Source organism: Mesitornis unicolor, unplaced genomic scaffold (genome assembly GCF_000695765.1).
Source record: "Mesitornis unicolor isolate BGI_N332 unplaced genomic scaffold, ASM69576v1 scaffold4022, whole genome shotgun sequence".
In the NCBI taxonomy this organism is placed as follows: Eukaryota; Metazoa; Chordata; class Aves; order Mesitornithiformes; family Mesitornithidae; genus Mesitornis; species Mesitornis unicolor.
This window is the reverse complement of record NW_010166961.1, coordinates 14,453-28,322: the sequence shown is the minus strand read 5'-3', so window position 1 is coordinate 28,322 and position 13,870 is coordinate 14,453. Positions and strand designations below refer to the sequence as shown.

Below are 13,870 nucleotides of genomic sequence, written 5' to 3'. Positions count from 1 at the left end.
ATGAAAAATATGAGAAAACTGAAGAAAGGGAATCAACAACGCAAACTCTCAACATCTAATGCAGTATTATAACTCAGGGAATGCTGTGTCCAGAATTACCTAAAACAAGTTTATGAAGCATGAAGTAACAGATCCCTTAAAGGCTGCTTCTTTAGATTTAAGTTGCGTTGGGATTTTTTTCTTCCTAAAATAGCTGGAATGATGAATTACTCTTACAGAATTACTTTTCTTTCCATTATCTTTTGAAGTGAGCTTGAAATTTTTTACCATTATCCAAAATTCCAATTAAATAATGCAAAGCCTCCCTGTATCAAAAATTCAGAATTTTCATAAACTGATTTTAATGATTTTTTTTAAGCAAACCGATCTTCCCTTCTTCCACGGAAGTCATATAGCTATGTGGGTTTTATCTGTGTCTGGTGCTTCATTTGCATTTCCTTTTGGTCCTTGCAAAACAAAATCTTTATTAAGTCACCGTTTTACATGCCACAGAATGATCAGTTGATCATTTTGGATTTTTAAGCATAAGTCCTCAAATTGTTGTCTGTAGACTGCTGGTGACCTACAGTGTTGTTTGGGTATGCAGTCATTCCTTCTTCAAACTGCTAATGATACTAAAATACTGATAACTGAGCATTACATATTTTGTAACATCCCTCTTCTGTGTAAGGAAGCACCACAGATTGATGTACAATGGTGAAGGGAAGAGGGCTTTACTCATCAGACTGCCTTTGCATAAAATGTTTCCACGCCGCATAAGAGCGAGCCTGAAGCTCTTCCAGCTCTATCACTGACACAGGCAACTCCTCAGCATCAAAGTACCTTTTCAGCGTATTTTTCCCTTTTACGCTTTCGTTCCTTCACACGATTTGTTTCTTCTTGCTGTCGCTTCTCTTCTTGACGCTGACGCACTGTTGGAAAAGAAATACCAAGTTGGCACCAATGGAAAGATATTTCATATCCTTTTGTGAATCTTACAGGAAATTCTAGTTCTAGCAGAACTGTGAAGAAAAGTCAGCTGTATTAAAATTCAATACATTTAATACACTACTGTATTAAAACTATTTGTATCCAAATTACTGAAAAGTCTTACAGTGAAATTCTTCTTTCTAGCAACATGCAAGCATATACCTCTAATACAGCTTCAAAAGTATGATGAAATACAGCATTTTCACTAATACTTTTCTTGTCATGACCTAAATAATTCTTGTCAAAGCTCTCTCATTCAGGAACAATGCAGTGATCCTGAATGAGTGCCAACAAAAACTTTATCACATCATCATGTCTCTCTTGCACAACTTCATCTCTCAGCTCCGCAGTGATATGAAACCAGCTTGTACTAACAAGAGTTGGCAATACAAAAAGAGCCAGGAAACAGAAGTTGTTATCAGCAATACATGTGTTTGTAGAGATAAAAACACAGATTTCAGAAGCTAATTAAGTGGAAGATGAGGAAAATGCTGCAACACAAATTTCACATACATTTCTTTTCTAGTTCCTCATCATCCAGCAGAAGGCTGACCACCTCTTTTGGCTTCAAGGTGTCAGGTTTGAAATTGCCACCTGAAATCACCATTCGCTGGATCTAGAAGGAAAAAAAAACAAGAGAGAAAAAAAGGAAAAGTTACTCAAATCAGCCACAGAATCATTACAGTTGGAAAAGTCCTCTAAGATCATCAAGTCCATGTCTGATACATGTTTTCTGATACCATTTCTGTAACTTCTTGTTCCATATGATTTCCTCATTCCTACCTCACTCTTTTCCTTAGCTCTTTGTAAGATGCGCTCCTCAATGGTGCCTTTACATATCAACCGGTACACGGTGACTTGCTTTGTTTGACCCAGCCTGTGTGCCCGGTCCATGGCCTGCTGGTCTACTGTTGGGTTCCAGTCGCTGTCATAGAAAATTACCTGCAAAAGAACACCAGAACAGAAAGGATTAAATAAAACCAGACATTTAGAGCACCTGGTGATTAAACAAACAAAAATCCAAGATACTGGGGAAAAAAAATACATTTTGCTATACACCCCATTACAGGCTGTATTAACCCAGCTTTGCTTTCCTGCAAAATGTTTTCCACTGCATTTCAGGTGAAATCAAACCAACTGACAGAATGTCTTTAATACCTTCTTCCAGAAATCTGCTTCAGAGGCACAGAACTTCTAAGTCTGTCACCACAATAAATCACTGTCTTGTAACTAATTATAGACTAACCACATCATGAACCCATTTTAGCGTTATTTACCTTAAGAAGAAAAAGCCCATCAAATTAGAACTTCACATGAAAAGTAATACTCCATTTTTTTTCCTTTCAAACTTTGGATAAAGTCTGGTCTAGTCTAACACTTCTAGTGTTTTTATCACAAAAAACTGAAATGCCACTTTACATTCATACTGCCTTGTCATTCCAACAGCATTTTATGCATGCTAAGCGTACAAAACAAAAACATCTTAAAAAATTTTAGACAGCAAAGTAAAATATTCAGAAAGTTACAAAACACAACTAAAAATGCTTGTACAAGGAGCCTGCAGGAGCATGCCTGTGCTTCCATCTGTTTATTTCCTCTGCTGAAGCAACTTGAGTCAAGAGAACTTTTAAACCCTGAAGATCCTACAGACACTTGCTTTCTTCTGATTTCTTGTTAAGTGACAGCAAGATATGATGGAGCATTTTAAAAAAATAGAATTATGTAACATTTTTGATCCATAGATCTCTGGTTTTTTGTGGGTAAGGACTACAGTCTGTCTTGGGGTAAAATGTGCATGCACACAAGGGCTGGAAGCACAAGAACAGCTATTAGTGAAGAGACGAATGGTTCATGTAGGTCATATTCCTTCCCTCATGATTTGTGCCAGCTGCTCCAGAGTGCAACCTCTTGCAATTCACCTAAATTAGTATGCCTTTACATCTTGGGTGAGTAGGGGGGAAGGAATTTATCCTTCCTGACTAGCTGATATTCAACTGCAAATGACTTCGTAGTTTAGAGGCACTGCTTCATTCTTCTGTGCAGAGATAAAAGGGTAACCGATACCTGTCCTACTGATTCTTTAGCTGCTGAGCCTTTAGAGCAAACAGTCATACATAAAGCAGCATTCACTGTATTAAAGTGTCATTTGCGCCTGCAGACCTCTTCAGTCATCCGTCTCCTTTCTAGACTCTGGTACTGAGAAGGAAGATAGTTCCAACTGCAGCCAAAGGCTGTACCAAATGTCCAATATTCTACAACTTTATAATCAAGATAATACCACACTGTAAATACGAGTGAAGTAAACAAGGTTTTGCCATTTCATGATGTGAACGGCAGTACTAAAAATACTGGTTAGCATGGCTAAAAGAGTGCCAACTTTCAGAGAGAAAGACCAGTTTTCCTGTGTAAATCATGAGGCTAGAAGGCAGGAGATGAGCAGCCTGGGAAAAATGGTGGTTGGAGGCAGGAAAAGCAAAAGAATATTTGTACTGAAATCGATGCATTAGAGAGCTGATTTTTTATTCTGAACTACTTTAACAAACTTCACTTACCGTATCTGCAGCTGTAAGGTTAATGCCCAAGCCTCCAGCTCTTGTGCTCAACAGGAACACAAAAATATCATTCCTGCAGAGGAAAGAGATTAAAAAACCCTTATTTTGTGCATGATGAACAAGAAACAACCACAGAAGTAAATTCTGTGACCCATATAAAGTGATCAGGGCTGTTTCTATTACTTGAACACTTCAGAACATTTTGTGCTGTTCATGGTCAAGAAAAAACAACTTATGAGTGAGTGAGAGAAGTTAATCTACAAACCAAGACTGTCAGAACACGCAAACATTCAGTTTGCGATAGCAGCTTATTAATCACTATCAAAACAAACCACAGCTTGTTTATCTTGCCCACACTGGAAATTAAAATTTCATATGGACACAAAACAATTTATTGTTTTACAGAATTGATCACTGCTAAAAAAAGATCTTGCCTTAACAATGCTCCATTGATAAAGAAAGAAAAATAAATGTTGAATCTGTGCAGATGCAAGTTTTGTTCTAAATTGGGTACTTTGAACAGAACAAACAACTCAGGGGCGGGGGGGAAGAATTATCTTAATATAAAAGCAAGCTAGCAAATATAAAGGTACATTAGAGAAGGATGTGGGTCCACTAGCACAGACTAAAGTCCTTCAGACTAAGAACTTCTCTAGTCCTAATTGTGTTGCTGATTCAAATTAGAAGTTCTAATCATTTTCAGTTTGCACTAACTGTATTTACATGTAGATTCCTTGGGACTGTGATGTCCTCAGACAGCATGTGAGCTGATGACAAACCAGGTACCTTTGGTGAATGTGGCCCTCCAGACAGAAGGCCCTAGTACAATACGGATCCATATGACACAACACACTTCTGGAAAGCCACCTCTGGACACCTCCTTGGGAGGTTCGCAAACCCTAACACAGTCATACTAGGCCCAAGGCTTAGAGTTGCTGGCATCAGATTCAGGAACACTGGCTGCTAAGAGAGAGATGAGGCATCACAATACCTGGCTTGGAATAGCCCTCTAAGCCTAGTAATCCTTTACATAACTGAGGAAGGTGGGGTGCACTGGACAGCTCTCTGTAATAAGCCCCAGCTACAGTCTGAGGAGTCAGACAAAATGGACAGCGGTTGTCGAGATTCAATGGCAGTTCTAACACTGCACACACAGAAGACAAATGAGACAGATCTATACAGAGGATGACCAAGCACTGATGAAAACTCAAGTGGCAACAGTGAAATCAGCAATTCTGCTAAGGCTGTGAACCTCACTAGTGCCACTGTGGGGTCAGCAGTATTTAAAAGCATTTAACACCACATGGATCTGTGAATGGTTTGACGCAAACAAAGCAGGCAGTACCAGTAAGGCCTCCAAAGAGGTTGACGTACTGTACTTGGACAGTAACAGAGCAAGGCCTTCCGTTCAAGAGAAGACACTCTGCAATGACACATCCTTTTGTTATCACACTGTGCACACGAGTGCATGCAAAATTACTAAAGAACCAGAAAGTCTCGCTGAATGAGCAGTGTGGGACATTTCCTTCTTGACTAACCACATGTAAGCAGTTTGTCCTTAAAAGTCCACTTATCAAATCTAAAGGGTTTTTCTTGCCCTTCCTGGAGGAAGTGTGGATGCATTGCATGCTTTTATACATATGCTAGTACAACTCAACAAATGTAAAAAATCCAGGGTTTTGGAATCCATATCCATGATGGTCAAGTAGAACTATTTTCTCAGGATTCAAACTTTAAGACATTCACAAGTACCTGGCAAGGCTGTACCATAAAAACCAGACTCTCAAAGAACCCATTCTGGTCCCAGGTAAGGTTTTCTCCCACCCCACCTAAAGAAATTACCAACAGACAGCAGAAATAATTACGAAAACTATGAATTAACACACACACAAAAAAACGCCAAGAAATCTAAAATTAGAAAGGTTTCTGGCCGTCCAAAATCTAATACAAAAATTCATCCTGAGCTATGGGCAGCTGGAAGGAATTGATGCCGAGCAGTCATCTCTAGACTTTATCTTGCAGGTACAAAGCCAAAGGAGTCAGCAGGTAATCGCAAGGCAGGTAATCCTTGGCCAGGAAGTCTTTTCACTCTTGTAACAACAGTGGAACGTACACACAGACAGTCACCTGAGCATCCTGCTGGGAAATGCTTCTGGAAATGCCGTGTGGGAAGGAAAGAAAGTGGACAGTGCCACAGACTACAGGAACAAATTATCATTCCATAGCTATGTATTTTCAGCACTCTGCTAGGATATCCTGCAGGACAGTTTAGTCTCAGTCAGGCTTTTTTTTCCTGGAAATATTTCTCATAAGTAAGTCACTTATAAGAGGAACTCAACTAATATTTTAATAGGAATTCTTGTTTAGACTGGCTGACCTTTTTTTTTCTGCTGACGACTGTTTTTTTCTTCAGTTGTTCTATTCATTAATAAAACCAAATTCTGATCATTAATAAAACCCCAAATTTCTTCACTTCTTTTGGTTAAAAGACCTTACGGGAAGAAGAGTCAGGATTGCAGGAGGCCATCATAGCCTGTGAGAAAACTGCTTCCGACACCTGGAAACCAGGAGAAAGGTCCTGTATGGTTCTCTCACCACAGCTATTTGGCACACTTCTTATTCAAGTTTTTTTGCTCTGAGGTGTTCACTAGAAGACTCACCATTGCAACACAGGCCTTCAGGTCTTTAAGGCTCATGAACTGCTGGCCTGAAAGGCTCTATATGGCTTCCCCCCCCATCTTCAGCTATGATACCTTGGGACCACTAACACAAGGACTATTCTCTAGAATGCTTCTTTCACCCTCCAATAAACAACGATCTACAAACCTACCTCCTCTGAAAAAGAAAATTAACTTCTTAAAAGCTCACATCAACGTCCAGGAAGGGTAACCTTACTGTGAACTACCATACCAAAGTGACATCCTACCAAGCTGTATCTCATGGTTAAAAGAAAACTTAATAACCACAAATTCAATCATTATAAATAACGCAACCTAGTGGAGACAAAGTTATATAAAATATATTAACTTATAATAAGATGATTACATACTCTTCTTTCCTGATGGACTCATAAAAAACTGCAAGAATCCATTTTGGTTTAATAAATGAAAAGGGTTAGCATATCTTACTACCTAATAAAATCCCTGTTTTATCACTTGTATGGTAGTTTAAGGTTTCACAACAAAGCATGCTTAGATGGTTTGTTTTGCAGAAAACTAGGTCACTTTCAAAGCTCTAGCATACGCAAGATTTTCAACCTCATCTTCACAGTGTAAATTGTCAGAGCATGTAATAACCAACGAACATTTGCTACCTTACGACTGGGCTTCTTTCTAAGCAATATAGAGTATTTGGAACGGTAAGAAGCACAAGAGATGGGTACACTAAAATTGCTTCCAATACTGTTTCACAGATGACAAATTCCTAAATACAACTGGGTTCAGTATCAACACCAGTGACTTCTGATAAGCAAACCACCTAGAAACTGTTTCAGATAAATGAGGTCCATTTGATATCAGGAAAGAGAATTTAAGTGCAAATTTCACTAATTTCCATTACATCTTATACCAGCTGTCTCTGTACACACAATATAGCACAGAAACACTTTGTAAAATACATTACCTGTTCTGAAAATCTGCTACCATGTCCCTCCGTTCAGAGATCTTTGAAGAACCATCCAATCTCATGTAGGTATGTTTCCTATAAACCATGTATTCCTGCAAAGAACACACACCAGAAAAAATATAGTTGCTTATATGCTGTAAGCAATCTTACGTAGGCAATACTTTATGATAATAGAAATTCAGAAATTAAAGCTACTCAACCATATGTCAGTTTTTGCAATTCATACATGAGATAAATGAAGATGAGTCAGAACTGGGGTTGCATTTGCTGCTCTGCAGAAAATGTTACAGTACATGCCTTTTTCTATAAATAAATAGGTAAATAAAAATCACTAAAATAGGAAGTTTGTTTTCACAAAGTCTAAATTCTTACTAAATCCTGAGCTTTCACTGTGTAAGTGAACCTATCCTAACAAACCAACTGTATCTGCTCCCTGCTCATTTTATACCATTTGACTACTCATTTTAAAATCTCAGTACTGTACACTAACGTCTGTCCATGCTTTATGTCGCTGGTAAAGAGCCTGTGAATCTCACTGCGTACACCACTTTGAACATTACATTGGTGTGTCAGCCCACAGCTCGCGCCAAGCAGCAGAACTGAAACCATTGCCTGGGACACAAATCAAATGGCATCAACCAGGAATGCTGTAGGCAAGGGCTTTTTCCAATGCTCTGAGGTACTCAGCTTCTTCTGATCAATAAAATCTGAATTACACAGAAAGCTTTTCAGGCTATGCAGCTATCCAGAGTTCCTCTGGAAAGATACCCTCTGACATTTTAACAATATGATCCCTGGCTGACAAGATGCAACTCCGACTGGTTACACTTGTTAGACTGAACGCTGGTCGTGCATGTGTCTTTTTGAGATGCTGTGACTGCAAATGAAGACAAAAAGAAAACAGATGGTGCTTTTGCAGCAAGAACTATTGGATTAATCTTGCTCCAAGCTGCAGTGCTCAGCAGATACAGAACTGATGTGCTGTGAGAAGACATGGCAGTGCTTGCATTCTAATAAACCTTCTGAGAGTACCATGCTCTCCTTTTCTCCTATACGGCTCCTGTTCCTTTCATGTTCTGCTTCACTACCGCAGAAAAGGTGGAAGAGCTGCCTTACTATAAGGAACCTGGGAAACAGACTGCTGTACTGGAAAGAAGCATGGCAGATGAAAAACAGATAAATAAAATTAACAATGTGGCAATGGCTACAGTCACACTTGGGCTACCTCTACAAAACAGAGCTCACGGCTGTACGATTTCTGGAGTACAACAGTAGAAGTTTAAAGCAGAGAACAGCTACTTCACCACATGGTCACTCAAGCCCTAATTTACTATTGATTTCCTCAATTCCTATGACAGGTTTCTGTCACCAACTAAAACCACTGACAGTTGTCGATTAGGCACTATGTGACCTTTCTCTGTATTTGATCAATCTTTCTATTATCACAAGGGTCTTTTCCTTCCATTTCTTTGTTATCATCTTTATGTGCATTTGTGATGATTCAGCCTTTCAACACCTTAATTTAGTCTTCCCTCACCTCACTGTTAACCATCTCTTCATCAGTGCCTTCTAAACAAACTTCAGCACAAATAGAAAACAACGTCTTTCTTTCCATCAGAAGCATTTATCCTTATCCCAGACCGCAGACATTTCCACTAAGGCACAAATTACAAAAGAATAAGCTATTCTACACCTGTAATACTGGCATTCATGGGTTGTTTCCCCCCACCTCACAAACTACACCTAGTACATTCACCTTTAGCTAATTATCTATTGAACACTTTGCTTAACATCTTCTGGTCTGTCTCCATCTACCTTTCCTTGATCAAGGACACTTCACACTAGCATAACAGTGTTCATATGAAACACTTGTTTTTGTGAACTGGTTTTACTCAGTATTTTTCCAAATATTGACAGTACACCCTTTCAATTCAGAAAAAAAAAGAAAAAAAAGATTACAACTTATACTATACTTGGCAGCAGTTTAGTGCTTTGATGACTCGTGGAAATGGCATGCTTCTAACTACAACAAACCAACCAACCAACCCCCAAGAAAACACTCTGATGGCAAGGAAACTATTTAAGTAGCAACTGCAATATACCTGGTCTCTACTGTAACTGTGGAAGGTGTCTGATGACTGCTCATTTTTCTAGTTCCCTTAAGGAGTGATGGGGTGAGGGAAGCCTCATGGGGAGGCTTTCATCTCATGGAGACACTATTATGCTAGACCTGCCTGAAAAGTCCACCTGCCAGTCTTGTTTAGTGTAAGGGGTCACCAAGCCACCAGAAGTATCAATCTAGGAAAAATAATGAAAATGGCCCTGGCAACAGAGCACCTATACAAGAAATGAACACACAATGACTTGAGTATGGTAAGAATGCAGTGCTGTTAAAGTCAGGGTTCTTCTGGGCTTCAACACTGATACTTTCTCAAAAAGTACAAAATGTTTTCCCTTCATGTTATTTCATAGTCCAAATGGAGTACACATATATTTTAACACAACTAATAAACTTTTGGTAGATCATAACTACGACATTTTACTTCATCCAGAATATAATCTGACCCCTCGTCACATGAATGCCATGTCATTCCCACTGAAATCATGGACAATTACTCTTCCATGCAGCAGAAGCAATCATACTGAGAAAAACAAACATGACCAAGATAAAAAAGTATGAAATACACGTCTGCATGAAATAACAGTTAATGAAATTCTATTTTATCCCCTCTTGCTGAAAGAAAATAATTTTCCTCGTTGTATTTATAACTGCCATTTTATAATGGCTGAATTAAGCAGCAGTTCTTCAGCTGAAGCTAAATCAAACAAACTTGGTTTCATAACTTTGTAAACAATGTGTTCTGTGCTCTCGTATGGATTAAGTGAGTACGATATCATAGCAGTTACAGTGATACAGTCAAAACACTGTTAAAAGAAATAGGGCATCTTATGATTGTTCATGTTCAAGTAGGCACAGGGAAGGTATTTTGATATCTCTGGTCAGTAAAAAAATACGTATCTACTGCTACACAACTTTTGCAAGCATTTTCTTACAAATTGAGCCCTTACTTGCTTTTTAGCTTGCTTAACTCCAGCTTCTGTTACATGGGTCCAGAGAAAGAAGAACAGAGGGGCTTGGTAGGTGGCTTTTTTGGGTAATAAAACCCAACAAGTAAAGTTGAGCATTTACAAGGTGTAATAGCAAAACGGTGTGTCCCAAGCCTTTCAAATGGAATGCTAACAGAAAAGACAGATACACTAAACACTCAGCTTTATGAGCTTCATGGTGTAATGCAGGGTGTCAACAAACCTGCACCATACCCAGTGTTTGCCAAAAACAGGCATAGGAAGCAATGCTGGGCAGGGACCCAAGACACAGAATTGCAACCATGCAAGTTCTGTCTTTCCTTACAGCAGCAAAAACAAAATTCAGCCTGTGATGCGTTACTGACCTATTAACTGCTGACCTTAAAATCCACTCTAGCTCATACAGGACGTGTGATGTAGGCAGCTATTAATTCAGGCTTCTCACTTTTTTGGTCCACTTTACTGTGGAGAAGACATTATCCTGTGTCAAACACTGCTGAGGGAGCCCATGTACACCTAGGACTAATTGCTGAAGGATCACAGCATCTTGATGGTTTAACAGTGCTGATGCAAATATTTTCCCACCTACTGTGTATTCACAGTCAGAAAACTTTATCAGGATCACCTCTTTGAAACTAATGTATATCAGGTCTCCTATTTTCTTGCTCAGAATTAGGTAGTCATTAAAGTTATTACTACTAATCCTTCACTGATGAGGAACAGAGGTATTGTGACACAAGATACTCCTTTTTTCAGATCCATCTGAAAACTCAAATTTTGCTGTCTTCACCAGAAGCCCAGAGAAACACAAGTATTTCTTTCTAAGCATTCTAAGTATTACAAACAGAAAAACAAATTACTATTTCTCCTACTAACGTCTACTAGCTCTTTGGTGGCATGGTTGCTAATCAAGGGCTCTTTTTTTTCTCCTTCTGAGGCAGACTCTATTTAAATAATGAGTAATTACTTAATTCTTCCTTTTTCTTCCTATTGCATATGCCAGGGAACCTCCTATTACTGATGTCTACCAAACTTTTTCACAGGAATAAGATGATAGCGGGAAACAGAAAAAGTTTGTGAAATTACAAGCAACATAAACAATGTCACATTAATCACTGTTCTCCCTCTTCTTTCCAAAAAAAGGACACATGGGTATTAAACGAAAGCAGAAAGCAGCAGTTCAAAACCAGCAAAAGAGGATCATTAAGCCATGCAAGCCCTTGCGACACAGCACTGCAAATAACAAAAACTTACAAAGACTCAAGATGCAACCGAACAATTTCATGGAAGAAGAATCAATTTAGGATTACTGAATATCCAGAAGGCACATCCAGCTCAGAAAGGCCTTGAGCTGCAAACTGCTGGACACTGAGAGCCTAATTGTGAAGTACCACTGCTCTCGTACATTTTCACCACACCATCTGCTGTTGTACACTGAGGGAAGCATGACACTAGGCTGGACATTAGGTCTAACTTTGTATGGCAGCTCTTATATTTTCATATTAATGCATTCACTGGGTATCCTTCAGTACAATAATTTTATGTCTGGTTTGCTGCATCCAAATTACAGTATTTTCTTCAAAGCATCGTTGCTAAATCTGCATCTTCACAATTTGTCCTCTGTAGGCTACAGCTCTCCTACCTCCAGTAAGTCGATCATCCGCGTCATCTGGGAGTAGATGAGAACTCTGTGTCCTTGAGATTTCAGCCGTGTCAAGAGAAGATCAAGAGCATGCAGTTTTCCGCTGTCAGTGATCAGACTCTCTTTGTCTAAAAAGAAATGGAAGAAAAGCAGGCAATTAATAAAGCTAAACCAGCTACACGCTGAAAGTTAACTCTGAAGTTTTAATATACTTCATTGCATTACAATCCCTAAAGTAATGAGTTGTGATGGAAGAAACCTTAACATCCCTTCTGACTGACACAATCACAATGCTAACAATACTTTTTGCTTGCTGGAAGGGGAGTATATGAATATACTCACTTGGCAAAATCTCATCGCAGAGTGATTTCCTCACATGTATGGACTCAATCCTTTTTGGACAGCCATTTCCCTCATCCCAGCATTCATCCTGACTGCGTCAACAACCACAATATGCCCTGACAGTTATAACTTTTCTCCACCTCACATGTTTAAATGCTGTCCTTAGGACATTTGCTGTAGAGCTTTAGACTTAACTTCTGCAGACCCAGTTTCAAGATCAAACCCCTCACCAACACGGAAAGCAAAGAACAGTTCTCCAGGTCACTGTAAAATAACAGCCCCTTTGCAGCACTGCCTTAACTTTTCCTTCTCTTCCCTGCTTTCTGCTTTTTGTTTTTCTTTATTGTTTAAGAAATGCTTCCAGATGGCAATCTTTGAAGTCACTTCAGATTTTATACTTCGTGTCCTCTCTATTTCAGCACTGCTCATGAAGTATTTTTCAGGAAGGAGATCTTCCTGTTTGTACATTCTGTACATAAACTTCAGTAAACAATATAGCACTGTTGAAAGAGGACGAAGAAAAATTTTCTTCCAAAAAAATTATCTGCTGGAAAGGCCACTGATGATTCTTTATTCTTTGGGATGTCTGAACTTGGGTTTACAGCCAAAACGGGAAGTTGACAACTGCAGATGGTGCAAGCTAGTACAGAACCCAAACATTTTCAACATGTCTAGCAGGTACCATTCTCTAATGTCTAGCAGGTAACACTTCCGCACACTTCTGAGTGCAAAGAACGAAATAACTCATGGGCTGAAGAAAATTCAGCTTTCTGTCAGGCAGTTAACTGTCCTGGCACAATATTCCAATTGAAAAAACAGGTATATACAAAAATTAATTCATTCATGTGAGCACCATGCATTTTAATACAGCTAAAACCAAATTAATACTAGTGGAACAGAGTATAGATCACACAACAGCTCTCATAAAAAGATTTTATGAGCAGAGCAAGCAACACAGTCCACGAGTGCCCAAGTGCAGCGATGTGGCACAGAGGGCTAAGTTTGATTCCTGCACACACAACCAGAGGTTTGCTTAGAAAAAGCAAGAATGTAGTTGTTCTTCCATACTTAATTCAAAAGATCATTTCAAAAGAACACGTCTAGGTTTAGTACCCCTTTCAGAAACATAAAGACCAGAAGGTGTTCAGGAAAAATCTCCAAGATTTCAGTGTGTTAAAAAACTTTCCCTGCAGTGAGGGAGTTCAGAAACTTGATCCGTTTCAATTTTTCAAAGAGCAATTGGCTCTACTCAAGGTTCTTCTTTTGGACAAAGGTTTTTAACAAGAGAAGAGAGCTTTACACAAGCAGAGAAGGGCACACTATCCAGTGCTTTGTTAAAACCGTAAAAACAAGCTTCCATCTTATCCTTCTGATAGTGAAGAAAAACCAGTCAGAAACACTTTTTTCCAGAAACATGGAACCATGGTGGATTCTTCATCATTTTAGTAATTCAAACAAGATCTCTTTTAAAAAACATCCTTTAGCTTAAATATAAATAATGGACTTAATGCTGGAGTTAGTGGGATCTATGTTAGGATACTGGAAGATGCAGCCACCAGTCCTGCTTTCTGAAATTCAAAAAATCTTGTGTTGTCAATATTGTCTAAAATTATTAGCTATTGTATGTGCACTACAAGCCAATGCTGTGAACGCT

At 38.9% G+C, this 13,870-nt stretch overlaps 1 protein-coding gene across 1 annotated transcript in view; it reads right to left on the bottom strand.

The window, feature by feature from the left end:
- The window catches only part of LOC104548958 (DNA helicase INO80-like), a gene marked incomplete at its 5' end in the record, with an annotated part of 33,381 nt that overhangs the window by 5,065 nt on the left and 14,446 nt on the right, over positions 1-13,870 (bottom strand). Inside the window, 6 exons of the mRNA XM_010195138.1 lie at positions 823-911; positions 1,483-1,585; positions 1,753-1,911; positions 3,522-3,594; positions 7,143-7,237; positions 11,875-12,002. Of these exons, the coding sequence (XP_010193440.1) occupies positions 823-911; positions 1,483-1,585; positions 1,753-1,911; positions 3,522-3,594; positions 7,143-7,237; positions 11,875-12,002 (647 nt within the window). The remainder of the gene's footprint in view (positions 1-822; positions 912-1,482; positions 1,586-1,752; positions 1,912-3,521; positions 3,595-7,142; positions 7,238-11,874; positions 12,003-13,870) is intronic.